Genomic DNA, 21247 nt, shown 5'->3' on the forward strand with positions numbered 1-21247 from the left:
CGCGATAGAGGCTGGTGCGAGGGAGGAGCTACGGAGCGCGAGTAGACTGGTGCGGCATCTCCTTCCGAGCTTATGACGGGCAACCTGCAGGCTCCTCCCCGCTTTCAGGATAGAGAAATTGTAGAGCTAGGAAAGTGCAGCGGGGAGGGGCCGTCGGCGCTGGAACAGCTGCTCTGTAGGAGGAAACGGGGTGCAGCCGGTTTGCAGCTTCTTAGTTGATTGGGGTGGGCGGACAGGTGCTCCCCTGGGCAGGGCCGGATTTAGGCTTGATGAGGCCCTAAGCTACTGGAGGTAATAGGGGCTTTTATATGTCCAGCTGTCCTTTGTCAACAACAAATTGTCGCTGTTTTTTTGTGTTGAATATATGGTGATTTATGGACCTAATAGGTATCTAAAGCCATTTGCACATAACAAAATATGTATTTTATCAAAGTAATTGTTGAACTGAAATACAATTAAGAAGAAGTATATGATTTAGTTACAGGTAAGTAGCCGTGTTGGTCTGCCATAGTCAAAACAAAATAAAATAAAAAATTCCTTCCAGTAGCACCTTAGAGACCAACTAAGTTTGTTCTTGGTATGAGCTTTCGTGTGCATGCACACTTCTTCATAACAAAATAATTTTTATTCATTACAAAAATTTTATTCATAACAAAATAATGCAAACACATTGGCATTTGGCAATAAGGAAAGTTCCTTTAGGAACACAATTTACAAAGACTCCTACATAATCTAGTCTCTAGAAACTTGCTATAACATGTAATAATAATAAGTGTAAATATATGATGCAAACTACTAATTATAAATAGCAGAATGTAGGCACCCTATATATAGAAATGAGCAAGCCAGTGATATTTTAGGGAGCAGGCTAGCAGGCGGGGCCCATTACTAGGAGCATACACAGCACAAAACACTTTGCTGTATGTAGGTTTTATTTTATTTGTTTTTTATATTATATTTTGCAAATGTACAACCAGTTTTTTTCCTTTAATTTTTTGGGGGGTCCCCAAGAGAGTGGGGCCATAAGCTATAGCCTGTTTAGCTTATACGTAAATCCAGCACTGCATATTATCATTACTTGACTGGGGTGGCGGGCAGGTGCTCCCCTGGGCTACGCCAGTGCATTTTGCACCCATCCTGGCCTGATTGCTATGGCTGCTGGTTAGTTTCTGGGCTCAATTCAGAGTGCTGGTTTTGACCTATAAAGCCTTAAGTGGCTCAGGACCTCAAGGACCGCCTCTCTCCACATGAACTAACCTGGACCCTGCGATGATCATCTGAAGCCCTTCTGTTTTCTCCTGTTCTGGAGGGTAGGACTCGAGGACAAGCGCTTCAACTTACAAGAAAGGAGATTCTGACTAAACATCAGGAAAAAACTTTCTGACAGTAAGAGCTGTTCGGCAGTGGAATAGACTCCCACAAGAAGTGGTGGACTCTCCTTCCATGGAGGTTTCTAAGCAGAGGTTGGGTGGCCATCTGTCAGGAATGCTTTAGCTGGGATTCCTGCGTTGCAGGGGGTTGGACTAGATGACCCTCCCTTGGGTCCCTTCCAACTCTAAGATTCTGTTATCCTTCGTGTGCCTCCTCCACAAGAGGTCCAGACTTCATGGGCATTGCCATTCAAATAGTCTGTGAGAGCACCATGTTTTGTGATCAATGTTGTGAGGCAGGGCTTACCGCCCCCCTCCCCAATATTTTATTCAAGTTACCACCCCCCGGTCTGGAGTCTGGCAACAGGAGAGCTGGCCTTTTCTGCAGTGTCTCCCCACAGCACATCTTGGGCGGCAACTCCCTCTTTGCATCACTTATTCTGTATCGCTAAGTTGGACTCTGCTTTCCTTTTGGGTGAAGACAGAGGCAAAGTAAGTTTTGAGCAGTTCTGCCTTCTCTCTTTCACCCAATAGCATTTCTCTCTCTTCTCCATGCGGAGGACCTACTACTTGCCTGTTCCTCCTCTTGCTTCAAAGGTAGCCAAAGAAACCTTTTTGATTATTTTCAACATCTCTGGCAAGCCTGAGCTCTCTCTGTCATGTTGACAATAGGAATAATCCCTTTTTGTAACTAAACCTAACATTTAGGAGTAAATGTGTGCAATGGAACTTAGTGCAAGAAAACAAGATGAAGAGCATAAAAAGCAGCCTTAAACATTGTGTTGAATTGATGGGTAGAAGAAACACCTCTGAGACAATGAACTAGTACATTGTTCTCTGTGAAAGATACTAATGAACCTGTGCAGCCGTTTGTTCCAGTAGGAATGTAACCGCATAAGAAATACTTAAGTGAGGAGAAGCATTATTCACCAGAGTTTAAATATTCTGATGAAGTAGATATTTGACTGTCACTCTCCCAAGGGGACTGAATAGTGTTGTTATTGAAATGTATCCTAGCCAGCACAAAGTGTTCATCCACAGTGTGAATCACTGAATAAGTAAAGTAATGTTCTATGTAAATTCAGTCAGATATTTTGTCAAGCACACAGAATGTTCATTTTTTTTCACCAAAAAGGGTTTTAGATCACTTTCCTTAATGAGATAATTCTTCCATGAAATTGTGCAACTCTCATTAAGCTATGTAAATTGATATGTGAAATGTAATTGGTTGTCAAACCTTCCTTATGCAAAAGAACCCATATTTTGCTGTTAATGTCAGGGACATTTATACACAGGCAATGCTTGAATTAGGGAGCAGAAGAGACAGAAATACTAAGGCAAAACATAGTCAAAGTCCACAAAGTCAAAGCCAAAAAACCATTGCACTTTGAAATAATATTCCAAACAATTCTATAGGCTTTCCTAGGTCTGCTGTGTTATTTTCAATCATAGTAAAAGCAACCTAACTTGAATACAAGTTAACAATACTTTAATAATGCATTGTGATTGCACAAGTGGAAACCTATGGGAATATAATTTGAAAATGCCACTAGATGGTGCATTTTGCTCATCTAAAATAAGAATTCTTTTTCTTCCGGAGATGGACAAGTAGGCCTTGGAGCACTTATTGTGAAGAAACAAGATGCTTGAGAAATTTTACCTTGCTCTATTTTGGGGGAGGGGACGGAGTTGGGGCCTGTGTAACAGTCTAGAACACACAAGTAAACCACTTGTTTTAATATTGTCTGCCTCCTATAATTATTGTTTAACAACAAAGAGTGGTTTTTTAATGTATCTATTTGAAATACAGTATTTGAAATACAGTGTCAGAAAGTGCTAGTCCTTCTGCACAAACTCACAGTGGCAAACAAAAGAAAACCCAAGTCGCTTAGAAATTTGGAGAGGAAAAAAGTTTTGTTTGGATTTTTAATTAGTGAAAGTTAGAAGAAAAATGTTTTCCTTCCCAGTGAAAAAAAAGGAAGGGTGTCCCCTCTCCCTCTCCCCCCCCAATTAATCCAGATTTTCCCAATCCACAGATAATCTGCTAAGGAAAGACAATCCAATATATATTTGCATATCACTATGCACTAAGGCGCATTGTGTGAAAGAGTTGTTTTTTAACGTGGTCACATTTCTCTGTGTACCATCTACTGCCATGTCCCCTGCTTCAGTTCTCCTGAGCATAACGCAAGTCATTTTGTTTCCACCAGCCAAAAGCAAAGGATGCATCATGCCTATTTTTACCAGTTGTTGCTCAAGGCACATTTGCAGTAGATACATTTTTAATTTTAAAAACAGCTGTTTTGTGTCAAACTGCTCTTGTGCAAAAAAGCTGTATTAAAATTAAAAATTAAATTGGCCCTTCAGGAAGCATTTGTTCCTTTTGGTGGTCAAAATGAATAAATGCTTATTTCCAGGTGTGGCTATTTCCCTGTATCGTTCCAATTTTAGTATATGTGCTATCGAAGCGAGCACAATTGTGTGTGGCTGCACCGTCCTAGAGATATTGCAATACTAGGTTGATGCATGGAGTGGATGGAGCAAGCCCCTATTCCATATCCCAGCTCAAAAAAATCCCTTAAATATATAGTCCTCAAATAGGGGACGTATCAGATATTAAGCTGATAAGAACAGATACCACACTTGATCTTAGCCAAAAGCCCAAGAAGCGATAGGTGTGGGTATTTCTAATTGCTACATGTTGAGGGTACATTTGCAGAACATACATCAAGCTTTTAATTAAAATAATAATAATATGGAGGTTTTGTGCAAGAGCAGTCTTGTGCAAAATGTCAACATGAATAACCAAATAAATAATATGAACATGAATTGACAGCTAAAATATGTAAACATGAATCGGGAGTGAAGGGAGATGGGAATGTGGAGGCAATGAGGTTATGTGCTAACCTAAGGACAAGGTGGAAGGAAAAAGCAATTCGAAAAGCTATCTAGGGAGCTGGATAAAAAGTTTCAGGGAATCCAACATTCCTGAACTGATAAAGGAGCTGTGATATGTTAGCATATGCAGCTAGCTCTGACATCTTGGATAGCTGCTGCCAGTCAGTGTAGACAATACTGAGCATTTTGATTGATCCAATACAATACTGAGCAAAATGGACCACTGTTCTGATTTGATATAAGCAAGCTTCCTCCGCTCCTCTGAGTGTCTGTGCAAAGTGCATCATAAGAACACAAGAATAGTTCTATTGAATCAGGCCGAGGACCCATCTAGTCCAGCACTCGGTTGTACACCCTGTTTTTCTGTTGGTGACTTATGAAATACTAATTCACAAGGACTCTTGCTGCATGGCCAGTGTGTATACATCTGAAACTGACCTGCTCCTCTAGCCTCAGAACCTGCCTAGAGATCCTGTGACTTATAAATAAAAATCCACCTGTGCCAGAAGTACCTGTTGATATTAAATATTTTGTCAAAGTAACTGCACCTTCAGAAGGTGGGGGAGAACTCCCATTTGATTTCGCTGTCTGGTTTTCAGACTCATCTGTCAAAATGACAGGATATGGAGATTTATAGGCACTGCAAATGAGAACTTGTCAAGTGCTTTTCAAATTATTTGTCTATTAACTGCAACAGTGATTTTTGGCACTTCAGAGATCGTGTGTGTGACTCATTCCAACTCTGTGCTACTTTTCACGATCACAACAAAAGCCTTTGACTCCTGCAGCTTCTCTGGGCGTTCACTTAAAAAGCCTTCAAGTTTCTGTTGCAGCATTTGTCAAGCTTTCAGTGCCACGTTGGTTTGAAAAAGTGGATTGAGGACTGTGGTGTGGGGGCCCCTTGAAGCTTGGAAAGCACAGAGTGCGAGATAGCCAAACTGCCTTCATTTCCTCTGTCCCCAGAGCCATTGCTACAGCCCATTTGAAGAGAACATAGTCTTTGAAAGCCACTCATGTAAACTTATAAACGGCTGTTTAAACTTCCCAAGCTGGGAAAACATTTTGGGGATTTTGCACAAGGTGTTTAAAACAAAAACAAACGGAAATAAAGCATGAGTCCTTACTCCATCACAAAGTTCACTTTCTAACAATAAGTATATGATGAAGCAGGAACCAACAAATGTTTTTAAATTCTTGATCTGGTTACCCTAATGAACCAGAGACAGGCAGGGCAATCCTTTTAGTCCTTACATCAGCAACCAGCTTACGCACACCATCATTGGGAAGTCCATCAAGTTTCGTTTTTAGAAAAATAACATCATTTATTAAAATTGATATGCCACTCAATTGTTAAAAAACAACAACCAACCAACCCCAAACCTCAAAGTGGTTTACAAAATGAATAAAGCAATGAGATGATCAGTAAAAGCAACTATTTAAAATATTCAAACATAATTAAAATGAATGATAAGTTGAAAAACAGCTTCCTAAGTTACCTGAATAGGCTTCCCGAAACAAAAAAAGTTTTGAGCAGGCACTGAAAAAAGTACAGTGAAAGTGCCTGCCTGATGTCAATAGGCAGTTCCAAAGTGCTGCCACACTGAAAGATTGATTTCTTACAAATGCAGAATGAGTATTATATACAGGGGCGGAGGAAAGGTGCTGCAGTGGGGGCGATCCGCCTCAGGTGTCACCACTGAGGGGGGTAACAAAATGGCGGGCGGCCCTCACCGCGAGGCCTGCAGTGCGCCTGAGCCACACGTCTCTCCTGAGAGTGACACGGTGGCTTGGGCACCACGCTGCCCCAAATGGTCCACCTGCCACCTCACCCTCAGCTGTAGGGTGGTTGAGTGGGAGGAGGCAGGCAGACTCCTTGGAGGCCCTGTGGAGTGTCCTGCCCCAGCTGGCCACGCCCCTCCGGGCGGCTGGCCACTCTCCATGGGTGGCTAGCCCAGCCCCTGGGGCGCAGGGCACACACGCCACCCCAAGCGCCCCATTGGCTTCCTCCGCCACTGATTATGTAGCACCTGTAACAGTGCCAGTTCCGTTGATCAGCTGAATGGGCATATATGGGGTAAGACAATCCCACAGGTAAACTGCCCCCAAGGTGTTAATAAACCAGGGAAAAGAGCAAAACCTGTAAAGGAGCTAAGTTCTTGCAGCTGGCTGACAAAGAGAAGCTGGGGAGGGAATGCCCCGAAGTTCACTGCTACAAGTTCTGTGTCTTATTTTTTTTTACTCTTCTTGGGAAGCTAACAGGCATCCATTGCAATGGTGGTCAGAACTCCCATAATATAGTATACTCACCCTTAACTGACTTCTGGAGGTACTCTGGGAATTCTACACATGTACACAAATGGAGAATTATTTCTCTCCGTGATAATAAACTGAAATGGAGGCTTTAGGGTTTTATTTCTGCTAAACTCCTTCAGATGATGAGTCATTAAAATAATAATAATAAAGGGTTACTCAGTGCAGCACAACCCTAAAGAAGGTGCAGCCCATACTAATTATAATGATTTAACATGGAGGACGAGCATCTTCCTGTGTGGGGGGAACAATTTCAGTGATAAGATTGGTTTCAAGTGAGTTGCAAGAGGTGCTAATTATACAGCTTTTCCCTGTCTTCTTAACCAAACTGGGGAACAGGGAGCTTGGAGCAATGTATAAAGGTCACTGTGAAGAAACCTAACTATTTAGTGCTTCCTTTGCTGGTATTTCTATGAGTAAAACTTCTTTGGAAACAAAGTTCATGACTGAAGGAGTGTGGCTGGGACTTATTAATGTTGGACCTTAACAGCTGAGTGGACTCCATGTGCCTTAAATGCCACAATATATGTGTCTCAAAAGTGTGCTGACTGGGGGCAAGTTTCTTCGTCCCTCTCCCATCTTCCCAGCTGCCTCTCTCTTCATGGCAACACTGACACTGGAGCCAGTGCCTTCCCCCCCTCTTCCCAGAGGCACTTTTTGCTCTCTGGCTCTGATCTGTGTCTGACATAAGGACACAAGCAAGAAGTTTTCAGCTTCTTTATATCCAGTGGGGGTTGGCCCAAATAGGGCACTCCCTCACAAACCTTTGTCTGCCCCCCAATAAATGCCCAGTCCAAGGGTGGCCCTGCCTCTTCCCTTCCTCCTCCTCCTCCTCATTGTTGCCCTTGCAGAAAGAGGGGTGGGGAATTAGTTGCCTCTGGTTCCAGCTCCTGTTGGCCTCTCTGCCTTTTGCCCCATGAGTCCCAATGGACACCACCCACCTCTGTTTAGGTCCCAGGTTTGTTACATCCCAGTTTTCAGACAATGGCAGCTGAGGCTGTGGCAGTCTCTACGAATGACAGAAAGCAACAGTTGGTCCCAGGCAGCCTACATCCCCCCAGGACTGCTATGAGTCTGAGAGAAAGAGCAGCTCATGGTCCCGCCTGAAGAAGACTTGACAGCTGAATCTACATAAAGAGAGCCTTGCTGGATTGCACCAAACACCCACTTGATACAGGAGGGAGGAATCTATGGCCCTCCAGAAGCTGTTGGACTACAACTCCCATCACCCCTCCAGCCACTGGTCATTGTTGCTGGCTGGGGTTGATGGGATATGGAGTCCAACAATGCTTGAATGGTTCTCCAGTTCTCTTTTCAAGAGTGGACAGCCAGTTGCTTCTGAGAAGCTTACAACATCCTTTTTGCTCATCCTCAACATCTGCCATTCCAAAGTACATTGCCTCTCAGTTTGGAAGTTCCATTTGTCTACCATAGCTAATTATTGTGTTGTTAGACTTCCCTCTGAGGCTGGGGATTCTGCTTCCACAGCTCTGGCTGCTCATCAGCCACCTGGGTCCACTCCTCCATGCTCACTGGGGTGCCAACTTGATTAAAATATTGGGGCTTGTGGTAAGCCCGACCCTGCATAATTGATCACAAGACATGGCACACACATACACCTTTTGAATGGCAATGCCTATCAACTTGGGGAAGGACATCCCCCTCAAATATTCTATAGAGGGGGCTGAAAGGACCTCAGTCCCTAGGAGTTGCCTTCTATGGCAGAGTACATGTCTGGTTTCCATTCAGTAGTAGCAAGTAAGAGGTCCATTCCTTTAAATTCATTCAGCTGAGGAGCAAGGCTGGTGCTTCTAGGCCTGCTTCATAAATTAGCAGCTCAGTTGAAATCTAATTGCTAAAGCTGGGCTGGTGTGGTCCAGCAGGATTCTTCTTGGGTTCTTATGTCTTGCCTGGGACCATCTTCAGATCTTGGTGAACCAGCTGCCTCATGCCTGCACCCCTGTGGTTCCCCTGTGGTCTGCTTCAGAGGCCAGCCCTTTTCAAGGTGCCCTGAGTGCCTTTCGACTCTCATCACAGCCAAGATGGGACACAACGGCCTTCACTGCATTGCTTCCCCCAAGCCAATTTTCAGTGTCCTGCTTCTTTGATGTTCTCTGAAGGTGATGGCTCAAAACACTGGTGATGGGACAGACCTAGCTATTCTATATGTACAGATGTGAGGAACCTGCCCCCCCCCCCGGCCAAGGGCTGTTAATAATACAAATAAATAAAGCAGCATGCACTTATGATGTGGTGTTGCCATAGTGTCTTTTTCCCCTTCAAAACATTGCTTTCCCCTGCAGTGGAAGGATGGCAATTTAATAAGAGGAAAACAGAGGTCTGCAGCTCCTGAGCACATGTTTAACCATTATCATGCAATTACACTAATTAGGCATTGGAACGGAATGGATTAAGACTGTCCCACCTCTATCTCCTGGGGGTTTAGGTTGCCAGCTGGCAACAGCTTCTAGGTGGCAGCTTGACTATAATGGGGCTGCAATGTGTCGTTTGGCTTATTACTTGGTTCTTTCAGATCACATGGAGTATTTCCATGCAATCAGCGTGCCTTCCGTGTACCAGGCTGATCTCAGGGCATTTGTGGTCAGTGGAGACTAGAACTAAATTAGTATATCTTAGTTTTATAACATGCAGGGCCTCCCCACTCAATATCTTCACAGTTTGAAGGCCAAAATATTGTGTTCTTTATTTAGCAACACACTCCATTGTTCATTTATGAATTGCTTCCTATAACCTCTAATATACCAATAGAGGCTTGGGTTAATAGTATCTGGAGTATTGCTCTATCAGAACACCTCACATACCATCGGTGACTATTCAAGGACATCTCGCCCCAAAATACCTTTGGTCTCCATTTTTCTCTTTTATTGAAGAATAACAGAATATTTGAATGCCACCATCATCACAGGTACCTCTAAAAGGGGATATATTCATTAAAAATGTTAGCTTTTTTCTTTTCTTTTTTAAAACCTGTTTGTTAAGTCTGACACCAGAGGTCCTTCTCTAAATATCCCTGCCATTCTGTAGGCTTTCTTAATAATAATTACTATTATTTATAATCCACCATGTGACTCAGTTGCCCAGAGAGCCACATTTTAGATGTTTTTTGGGGGAAATTGCCCGGGATTTTAACTGATTTTATACCTACTGCTTTTTGTATTTTTATTGTTGCTACGATAAATGCTTTTGTTTCTGATGTTTTTGATCTGTTTACGGTTCTCATTTGTAGGCAATCTTGAAAATCTAGATTAACAAAATTATGTTCCCCCAAAAATGAATAGCTTCCTATGAAGCATCTGGATCTTCTTTCCAGTAAGACCCAGAATCATTTTCATTCTTACTGTAGTCCCTGCAACAAAATGTTGCAGTGTGGAATGTTCTTGTTCAGGGTTCTAGTGAGTGAGCCAGCCAGGTCTTCTTCCAAAATGCTGCATTCTGTTCCTCCTCCCCTCTGGTTTCCTGCTTTAACCCTTCAACAGCAGCCACTTGGACCACTCCTTGGGCTGTTTTTGCAGGAGGATTCCCTTGAAATCTCCCAAGCATGTTGATACCTGCTGTGTGTTTCTCGGTGGCATTTTGGGGCTACAGTCCTGTTGGCAATCACCAGTTGAATCAGCCATTTAGAAGGAGAGGTGAAGGGGATGAAATACCATCGGCCTGGGTCCAGAAGTGTTAACTAACTTCAGGCATGCTACAGGTGGACCACTTCAGATGGTCTTGTATGGTGCTATTGGATCAATCAAAATGCTAAGCAAGCTACAGAACAGAACAGCAGAAAAGCTGGGGAGATGGCTATTTTGGGAAGTAATCGAGGTCACCTGAGACTGGCAAGCATTCTGGAGATCACAGCTACCTACCTAACCCTGCATGGTGATTTTCATCTGGGGTGGGGAAGAAATTCAATTCAGTTTGCATTTAAAGGTGAATCAACTTAATTCTCTCTTTCCAAAGCAATACACAAACCCAAATACAGTGATCCTTGAAGAATGGCACTTTTCTGAATTTTGCAAAGCATTTTTCCAGCAAAGTAATGTGCACAAAAATGCACATACTACGGTAAAGTGTGCATACAAATACATATATTGGTGGAAATAGGAAACAAAAATGCATGATATTAGGGGGGGGAATGCTTTGCAAAAATGTGTATATTAGGAGAAAATTGCACTAAAATGCTTACAAATTTTTCATGAGGATTTAAATATATAAATATATTGCAAACCGATTTGGACAACTGAATTTAAGATTTGGGGGGGGGGGATGAGAAACAGAGAGAAATTGAAATAGGCAAATCTGCCTAATGGTCAGGGGTCCCTTTACCTTTATCTTTTAGTTACACGCTAAATTCAGCATTAACTCTTTTTAAAACTTTCCACAGTTCAGCAAGGAGGACTGTTGCCCTTATCATGTGAATAAAAAGCTGATGCCATAATCTGTGGGGCTGCCATGTCCTTATCTGCATGGAAGCAGTCTTCCCGGCGCAAAGAGCGGAACAGCCATGCTCCTTTGCACACTGACGGATTTCAGAACAGTGTGGGTGGCTCTCCGTCTCTATGGATCTCTAAGAATGTGGGGAGGACAGAGAAAAAAGCACAGCACCGCCTGGGGAGAATTCTGTGACTTGGGACATTAAATGCCTAAAATAAACCAAAGAAAGTCTTTAATCTCCCTCTAATGAGCAAGCCACCCCTTGCATGAAAGAGTCTTTTGAAAGCCAGTTTGGTTATGCATTACTTCATTATCTTCCTGTGGTGTTTATAATTGTTGTATGTAAAGGTTCTGTGCATATTTACCTGGTTTTGACCCAAATAAGAAAGAAAAAAGGCATGCATTTATTCAGTTACAAGCTTCTATCCACCTTGGTGTATGTGTGTGCTTCTCCCACTGCCCCCTCCCCCCGCGTAGAAAAATCAAAGCTGGTGCAACTTGTCACTCCATCGTGCTCCATGGATGTGAAAAGCTCTACATGTTGAAATTCCTTCCCCTCTACTATGCTGCATCCTGTGCATTCTCAGTGCTAGTTCTTGAAGCCTCATTCACACGACGATATACACAATCCATATTGATCCTGTAGTTTCTTGACAAATACTACTGTTTGATGCATGTTTCAGAACGGTGTCAACATTTGAGAGAGCCGTCATGCATGCACAGATGAGTGCAGACAACTTCATGAATAGTAGCAGGGGCAAGGAAACCAAAAGGTCGTGCACATCAGGTGAAGACACCCCCACCCACCTCAGTTGCTGGGGCAGAGGGGGGCTTTGCTCTGAAAAGCAGCATTGTTGTTGTTGGTGGTGGTGGTGTGTGGGTTGTATATGTGTGTGTTTGGAGAATATCAAAACCAGTCATAAGTCACCACCACCACCCAACTGCATTGACATTACTTGTAGATCAGGCTGCCTCTTGGAATAGATTAATTACTGAAAAATCAGAGATGCTGGGTTGTATTCAGCAATGTCATTCCACACACACACACAAAATAGACCTCCGTTTGCACAACAGAACTTTCCTCTCCTCTCTCCTGCATCCCCTGTGACGGACAGACCACTGGGTTATCATCCTGGAGACCCTTAGCCAACCATGGCAGGGAGGAGAAATGGAAAATTAGGAGAGATTGAGGATGCAAATGGAGATTTTGACAGTTTAACTGGCAGATAAGGGCTGGCTACAGAAGTAGCTAGTTGTGCTTAGGGGTTTGTCAGGCAGAACAAATCTGTTTAATTTCCTCAGGTGGGGAGAAAGGACCTAGAATGGGGCTTTGGGAAGGCTAAAAGTGGTTAGCCATTCTAGGAGAAGATCGTTTTAACAGAGACTGTTTTGTTGTGGAGAATTATTAGTAAAGTTCTTGTTTAAACCTAAAACAGCATCTCTGACACACACACAAAGTACTGTGCCTTTAATACAGAAGCCGTAAAGATTCTTCCCTCTTTGGGGGTTTGTTAATAAAAAATACAGTTTTCATTTCCATCTTGCTTCAGCTTGAATTTATACCTAGTTCAGGGAATAAATTGTTGCAGGAACCCCCAATATGAAGAGTCCTTGTTACAGGTTCTGTGCTGCCACATATAGAGAATCCCTGAATTCTCAGTCATTTTAGAAGGGAGTGATCAAGGGGAAATCACCCCAGACTTGGTCATGTTGCCACACTCCCATCTTCACTGAGGGATTGTCTCTCTCTCTCTCTCTCTCTCTCTCTCTCTCTCTCTCACACACACACACACACAAAATCCTGGAGCAGAATTTGGGGGCTCACAAGGAGAGGAAAGGAAGGGGCATCAAGCAGAAGTCGACTCATGCACTACTGGACACAACCCATTAATTTCTTATAGCAAAACATTTGGCCTCTGCCTTGTTCAGCAGCTCAGGTGTGAATTAAAGGATGATATTCACAAAGACACATCTATGTATCTCTATAATAACAAGGCCCCACCCTCAAAACATCCATCTTCTCAAAAACTTTGACACACACACCCCAAGCCAACGTTGATGATTTCTTTTAAGGAGGATGCTAGCTAGTTTACGTGTGTTCATTCTGATTTTTTTATTCATCATACACAAGCAGAAAGTTTCATAAAACTCTATTTCTACACAAAGCAACCTTCCACACCAACAATAAACCACTGCTATATACAAACATGTAGTCATCACCATACATAAGTTTTGACTTTAAAAAATTCTGTTTTGCTCCATCACAGTTTGGGTTGATTTTTTCTTTTCTTTTTTAAATTCAAGAGGGCACTGATCACTTGGCACATTGTTTATTTGCTTTTGTATGACCAAAAAGGATAATTGAACAGGGGAGCACTGTTAATGATGGATATTTATTGATTTGTTTAGGGTAAATAAACACCTTTTGTCTACAGAAATTGAAAACATTCCTTTTTGGGACAACAGGCAAACTTTTCCACATTTTAAATGAAAATCCACATAATGAGACAAAGATGCCTGCTTGCTGCAATTTAAAATATTTATTGTAATTAATCCTTATTTGGAAACAAAGTGAGGCATTGATTCAAAGACAGCATACTGGAACCCAGGCCCTGTGAGGTTTCTCAGCTGTGGATTTCCCAAACAAAATCGTGCACTACTATGACTCACTTTCAGGGCAAAGGGTAATAGCAAATGTCAGATTTGCTAAATAGGCATGCCATTCCTCTATGCACATTAATCCTGTTCATTAGCAAGATATCAGTCCAATCCACCTTTGGCAGCATAGAGAAGGCACCGGCTTTTCACAAACCCCTATCATCAAGACCACTTGAAAGCAGCATTGCCACATGGAGAATAGCTAGAGGCCCTGCATAAAAACTTCCAGAACAGGAAAAGTAGCTTCATGGAACCTGTGTGGATATGGATGGAATGCACTTATAAAGATTGGGGAATACTGACCCCAGTCAGAATTCTACACACACACTGGTATTACTTATATTTGTGGATCAGGCTCCTTGTGGATTTTTTTCCTTCATTGCAATAGTGTTTGGACCATCGTGGTCCTTGCTGCCTGCATGGCGAGTCATCTTGTCAGTGCATAAAATGGTTTCCCTTCTAGAAGAAAAAGCAAACCACTCTGTCCACTTTGCATTGGACAATGAGTGGCCCCAGTGATGAACAGGCTTGCACAGGCTAAGCTGTCCATGTGGCCAGAGTCCTGCCCTAAGCCCTCCCTCCTTTATCCACAGGCTTTCATATTACTTCCACATGGGCACACCCATTGGCATACATTTGCTGGAAGCACTTCCCAATTTTCAGGATTAAAAGGGACCTGCAGCTGATTCTGGCACTGTGTTTCTCTGACTGAAGCCCCATAGAAGGAAATGCTAGACAAAAACAGCAAACAACATACTCAGAGATGAGTACGAAGTGTGCTTTTGCAAGCTCCTTTGGAGCTGGAATGCCAGTTGCAAGCATCAAGAAGACTGACATCTGACTACCCTTGCGTTTGGATGGGTTTCGTCCCATATTAACCTCTGGCCTACGCAAGAAATGAAACATTGGAATCATCCTTTACTAACACGTTCCATTTTAAGTATGTGGGGGTGAGCCTGGCCATGCGCCTCTCAAGGGGTGGGGGGGGGCACGAAGTGCCATGCTTAAAATGAAATCCGTATGTCCATGCATTGCTAAATCTGGACCATAGCCCACCAGGAAGGAGCACACTATAAAGAATCACCTGCGAAGTAGTTTTCAGCAAGCAGAAAGTAAAAAAAGAAGAAGAAAAGGGGTTATGGATGGAACATTGAATGGTTGGGAGAAATCATTTGGAGGAATGAAAACAACGAGAAAGCACACACCCTGGCCACGTCTCATTCCTCTTCCTCTACCGCACCATCCCATGAAGACCTTCTTCCGGGATGTTGCCGCTTCTCGTCGACGCGGCCCTTGCTTACGTTATCGAGCAACTCTAGCAGCAAGCTGCCTTTGCTACATTCAAAGGAATCCTGGGGCTCGCAGGGGACTGTAGTGTAGTCTGGGTTCTCTGCATCCACCAGATACCTCTTGCCTGGATGCTGTCGTTTCTCCAAGTTCTGCTCGCCCTCATCAATCTCCTCCTCCCAGCTCCTCTTGCCAGGGTGCTGTCGTTTGCTGTAAGTCAGGTACCTCCTGCCTGGATGTTGCCTTTTGGAGAATTCATCCAGATAAGCTAGCTGGCTGCTGCTAGGGAGGTCAAGGTATTGTTCTTGCAGGTACCTCCTGCCTGGGTGCTGCCTCTTCTGCACTTCCAGGTAGGGATCAAATTCACCCTCTTCCTCTCTTTTCCCAGGGTGCTGACGCTTCATAGTTTCTCCGTAAGATTCCTCATCCACATCTTCCCTTTTCCCGGGATGCTGCTTCTTTTCTAGATCATAGAGAGATCTCTTTCCGGGGTGCTGCCTTTTCGAGATCCAGTCTGGCTGAAAAGCTCCTGGCTCTGCCCAAGGAAATTAACAGCATTAAAACACTCCAAGAATAATGTTGTTAGTGGTTGAAAGGGAGCATTTGTTTATTTAACACCAATCGGATGCTGCCTGAATGTTATAAAAGCTCTGAGCAGTTTACAAAAAAGCCCACACCATTCATTTAACACGAATTAAATTAACTGTATCAATAACATACAGTTAAAAATAGGTATTCGAAACATTCAAAGGGTAATTAAAACCAACAGTATGCTTAGAAAATTAAAATGAATTGTACATTCCTGGATAGACTTGCCCAAAAGCTGTCAAGTGGATATATTTGGGGGTCAGACAATCCTGAAACATTCAGCAAATTTCCATGCAATGTGCATATGCTAATTTATATGTATCTAATGTAATTTATATGCATCTGGGGATGTCTACTATATTTTTCCTACTATACACATTTTATATGCAGCTTTACACAATATGCACACTTTTGCCAAGTGATTTTCCCTTATATAATGCATTTTGTATGCTGTTTTCACTAATGAATGCATTTGAATGCACACACTACCCCCATGTATATGCATCTGTGTACACATTACTTGGCTGAAGAACTGCACTGCAAAATCCTATAATGGGAAATTTTGAAGGATGGTTGTGTTTCAGTTCTTGTATTGCTTCAGAATCTGCGAATGTTGTTAAGTTAGCCTGTAAATGTGAACTGAATTGTCCCTTTTCTCTCTCAGTGCTTCCACACTAATCATTTCTTTAAACCTGCACTCCTTTGTTGACTTTTTGAGCATCCACTTGACATTGGCATTAGTTCATTCCAGTGTGTTGTCTGAATAATCCTTCTGTATTTCTTTAGACCTAACTCGTGGTGACTTCTTGTGAGTGTGAATGACACCTTATGGACACAATATGCGGATGCTGCGAAAACCATGCATGCACAAGGAGCACTAATTCCACAATAAACACCCGCCTGGAAGCTCCCTGAGATATTCCTTTTTCACAGTTATCTGGGAATGGAATTAAAATGGAAGTGGCACCTTTCCCCGTGGTCAAGATCCTTCTTTTAGGTGGATCCAACTGGTTTTCTTGCTTAAGTGACCAAAAAAATCTATGCAGTGTCCATCGAACAATATAAAACTATTATTAATAATACACACCCCTAATCAGCAAACACTAAAAGCAAGTACAGTGGTACCTCTGGTTACGAACGGGATCCGTTCTGGAGCCCCATTCGTAACCCGTGACGTTCTTAACCTGAAGCGCTGCATCTGTACATGTGCGTGACACGATTCGGTGCTTCTGCGCATGCGTGTGACATCATTTTACGTGTCTACACATGCGCGAACCACCAAACCACGTTACGTTACTTCCGGGTTCGGCGCATTCGTAACCCGTGTCGTACGCATCCTGAAGCATGCGTAACTCGAGGTATGACTCAGTTACAGGTAGGTAGCCGTGTTGGTCTGCCAGTCAAAACAAAATAAAAAATAAAAAATTCCTTCCAGTAGCACCTTAGAGACCAACTAAGTTTGTTCTTGGTATGAGCTTTTGTGTGCATGCACACTTCTTCATCTTCAACTTCAGGTATCTGAAGAAGTGTGCATGCACATGAAAGCTCATACCAAGAACAAACTTAGCTGGTCTCTAAGGTGCTACTGGAAGGAATTTTTTATTTTGTTTCGAGGTATGATTGTATACAATACTGGTGTCTGGATAGGCTAGCTGAAATAATCAAGTGTTTAGAAGGCTTTTTAAAATAGTATAGCATGGGTGCCTACCCAATGTTAATTGCTGAGAGAACATATTTGGAAAGTTGCAGTCAGATGTGGCGGACCCATCACACAGCTGCAGTCCCAGAACAGACCAGTGTTTCACACATAGGCAGGTTAACTCATGTTCTTCCAGGAACATAAAAAGGTAAAAGTAAAGGGACCCCTGACCATTAGGTCCATTCGCGGATGACTCCGGGGTTGCAGCGCTCACCTCGCTTTATTGGCCAAGGGAGCCAGCATACAGCTTCCGGGTCATGTGGCCAGCATGACTAAGCCGCTTCTGGCGAATCAGAGCAGTGCATGGAAAGGCCGTTTACCTTCCTGCTGGAGCAGTACCTATTTATCTACTTTCACTTTGACGTGCTTTTGAACTGCTAGGTTGGCAGGAGCTGGGACCGAGCAACGGGCGCTCACCCCGTCACGGGGATTCGAACCGCCGACCTTCTGATCGGCAAGCCCTAGGCTCTGTGGTTTAACCCACAGCACCACCCACTTCCCTTATCAACTTTATGCTGAGTTGGACCATCAGTTCATCTAGCTCAGTAGTATTTACACCAGAAGTGGGCAGGTTTCAGGTGGGCAGGATCTACTTTGGGTTTTTTTTTACTAGAACCAGCCAGATCCAGGTGCAAAACAGTGATAGTGGTTGTGGGGGGGGGGGGGGGTAACACAGAAGAAAGAAGCAGCATCCCTCTCAGCACAGGAAATCTGTTTTCAGTATCGCACTTCTGTTAGCAGTCCTCTTATTCCAAAAGTCCATCTCTGGTGCCACACTCTCTCAAAACTTCTTTTCACCTGAACACAGCCTAAACTAGAAGGGGAGGCTTTTTGTCCTTGCTATTGGGGGGGGGGAATGCAGTCAGAACTCCTTGATGATCCAATGTGCAATATGATTTAGTTAGTGCATAGGAAGACGGGAAGGCGACTGTTTGAAAAGAACAAGGGGTTTACCATAACGCTGTGAGCAGCAACGTTAACACAACAAGCTAAATACAGCCCTAAGTTTTTGCTTCTCAAGTTGCAGCGTCCAACAGCCCTCTCTTAACCGTCAGTCTGCCCTCAACTTCTGCAGGTCTCCCTGAGTCACCATATTTATTGTTAACTGCACAGTTGATCCCAACCTACTAACTGCCCATCCCTGGTCTCCACAGACTGGCAGTGGCTCTCCAGGGTTTTGTCAGCCAAGCTGGATATGCCATAGATTGAACCAGAGACCAATGTGCACGTACTGAAAGGTAATAGTGCCTCTGCCCTAGAGACACCAGTCTGAAATGGAACTGAGCGGATAAGGGAGCAAAAATGTGATTTAATAATGAATCGCCCGCATCTCAGCATGCAGCAACTGAGGAAGGTGCCTCTTCTTCCTAACAACTGTCATTAAATTCCCTAAACATCAACACACACACACACACACACACACACACACACACACACACCCTTTGAGGCCCTTTATGGGCGGGGAAGTGGCATATAAACAAATACAGCCATGAACTTCAGCTACTGCCAAGGTACACCATTTACCTTTGTTAGGATCTTCTTTGTCATCGTCCACCTTCTTCAAAATGGACTTCAAGATGATGTTTTCTGCCCTTTGGAGGATGCCATCCAGATTGCTCTTTCCCTCGTTCTCCACCCCCTCTGGAAACGGCTGCCCCACGTTGACACAGATGCTGGCAAAAGCCAAGGAGAGCAGCAGCAGGAGCCGCTGGACCGATGTCATCGTCCTGCAGGTAAAACAGGCTGGCAGAGAATGGAGCAAATATGAAAAGAAACGCAGCATTCTTGATACAGTGGTACCTCGGGTTAAGAACTTAATTCATTCTGGAGGGCCGTTCTTAACCTGAAACTGTTCTTAACCTGAAGCACTACTTTAGCTAATGGGACCTCCCGCTGCGCCGCCAGAGCACGATTTCTGTTCTTAACCTGAAGCGTTATTTCTGGGTTAGCGGAGTATGTAACCTGAAGCGTATGTAACCCGAGGTACCACTGTAATGCAAAGAAACATGGAACGCCCGGGAGCTAAATGTAAGCTTTCCTGCCGTCATCCAGGTCTACTGAAGTTGCCTATGGAAATGGATGCTTGTCCCTTTAAATATTCTGGATGCACTCTCACTTTACTTGAAGATCTTCAAATGAATTTGGATGTTTGCCTTTGAGCAAACACAAGGACTGACTCAATATGAGAGCAAATGCTGCTGGTATTTTAACATATTCATTTAATGATGGAATACACACACACACACACACACACACACACACACACACACACACATCCCTCTATCTATCTGTCTATCTATCTATCTATCTATCTATCTATCTATCTATCTATCTATCTATCTCACCCACAGCAGTGAGCTTTTTAAGTGGCCAAAGAGCTAACTCTATGTAACCTACACCCAGTGCTTTTTTTCTTTTAAAAAAATGTTTAGGGGTACTCTCATTTTGACTCAAGAAAATCACAATTTTATACTTCAAATCAGGAAAAATAAATACAGTAAATGGACAAAAGCACAAAGATTCACAAAATGTTCAGGGGTGTGCGTACCCCTGCGTACCCCCAGAAAAAAGTACTGCTTACACATATCCAAAGTTATATATAAAACCTTTGCTTCCAAACATTGGCTTACATTTTGTTTTGTAGTATATATTTAAAAATGCAAAAGTGTTTAAAATACAGTTATCAGCATATAATTATTACAGCTTGCATAAAATTTATTTCTTAAAGGGCTGTTTTAAGCCAGTACATTGCTCTAGCTTTAATGAAAGTCCATTTTTTATTTTGGCTTTTTGCTATTTATTTTCTAATAGCTCTCAAAACATTTTTTAATGAAGCAACATTAATACCTTGAATAAAAACTACCACCTTGAAGTTATTCTATATTTTGTCTAATAATGAAATGCACTTTAGCATGCTGGAAGAGGTAACAAAAACATAATGTGTTGGCTTTTAATGTAATGCCAACTGTTTTATATTTTTAAATCTGGTATCTGGCAAACTAGCAGTGGTTATTTTAAGGCACCCACTTTAATCAAATCAGAGTTATTTTAAAAAAACCAACAACCATAATGCTTTGCTAGTAAATGAAATATATGCATTCTTCTTTAAAGTTTTGTAAAGCTATAACTCAAATTCAGAGCAGGCATTTGCCTTAAATAAATAGCAAAAAATATATTTAACAATGAAGGTCTTAATTGAAGAAAATCTGTATCTTAGTGTACAGACTTGTGAGGTGTTGCTTAGTTTCAGCCATCATCAGAAGGGAGAACTTTAGCCATACAGCCTAGCAAATAAATCTAAATGAAAATTACCTTCTGCCCCGGTGCTTTATTCCTTTGCTGAGGTTACCAAAGAGTTTTTTTTTTCGAGCTCACTGTATTTCTGCAGCTATTCACACGTCTGAGCTTCGAAACTGTCCTTTCTCCTTTGAATCACATCAGCTCTCCAACAGAACTGCCCCTGAGTTCTCTTTGGTGGGTTAGCTCTTCCCTTCTTATACAGTGCTGTCTCTAGACACATTATGCAAATAGCCGTGAGGGAACTAACGTATGTGATGCGTTGTGTGTCTCCCCCACATACACCCTTCCCCTTTCATTGATGTCAGTGATCTGAAATTTGAATGCACATTAAAATTCCTACAGTTATTAAGTGACCTCACGATGCCACTTTTTTTGTTTCTTCCTTTGTTTCGGAAAACAGCATAAAAGGAGGGAAAAAAGTTTGTGTCTTATATAAAAGGCTCACAAGCTTCAGGTTTGGGAAGGGTTGTGAGTCACATCCAAAGTGCTCAATTCAACATGCAATGCAAACAAGTGTAAAATGATGCATGTCGGGGCAAAAGACCTTTGTTGGCATCCATCTGTCTTGGGAGACCATGGAAGAGTGCACCTTCGGGAGCGAAGTTCAACAGTTGGGGACTTACAGCACCTGCTGTGGCTGTAGAGACCGATACAGGGGAGACATGTTTTATTGCAGCTGGGGCAGATAAAGGTA

The 21247-nt window shown here is 42.9% G+C and overlaps 1 protein-coding gene and 1 non-coding gene across 2 annotated transcripts; both read right to left on the reverse strand.

Annotated features, from left to right (window-relative positions):
• Positions 1-3852: 3852 nt before the first annotated feature.
• On the reverse strand, positions 3853-4043 carry LOC117043036. The gene has a single exon (XR_004426127.1). It is a non-coding gene; the product is annotated as a U2 spliceosomal RNA (small nuclear RNA).
• Positions 4044-13546: 9503 nt separating this feature from the next.
• Positions 13547-20740, reverse strand: TRH (thyrotropin releasing hormone). The gene is made up of 3 exons (XM_033141120.1): positions 20566-20740; positions 18778-18980; positions 13547-15501 (listed from the first exon to the last, which is right to left on the reverse strand). Exons 2-3 carry the CDS (start codon positions 18974-18976, stop codon positions 14897-14899), a joined length of 804 nt encoding a protein of 267 aa, XP_032997011.1. The 5' UTR covers positions 18977-18980; positions 20566-20740; the 3' UTR covers positions 13547-14896.
• Positions 20741-21247: the final 507 nt, after the last annotated feature.

Source organism: Lacerta agilis, chromosome 2 (genome assembly GCF_009819535.1).
Source record: "Lacerta agilis isolate rLacAgi1 chromosome 2, rLacAgi1.pri, whole genome shotgun sequence".
NCBI classification, from domain to species: Eukaryota; Metazoa; Chordata; class Lepidosauria; order Squamata; family Lacertidae; genus Lacerta; species Lacerta agilis.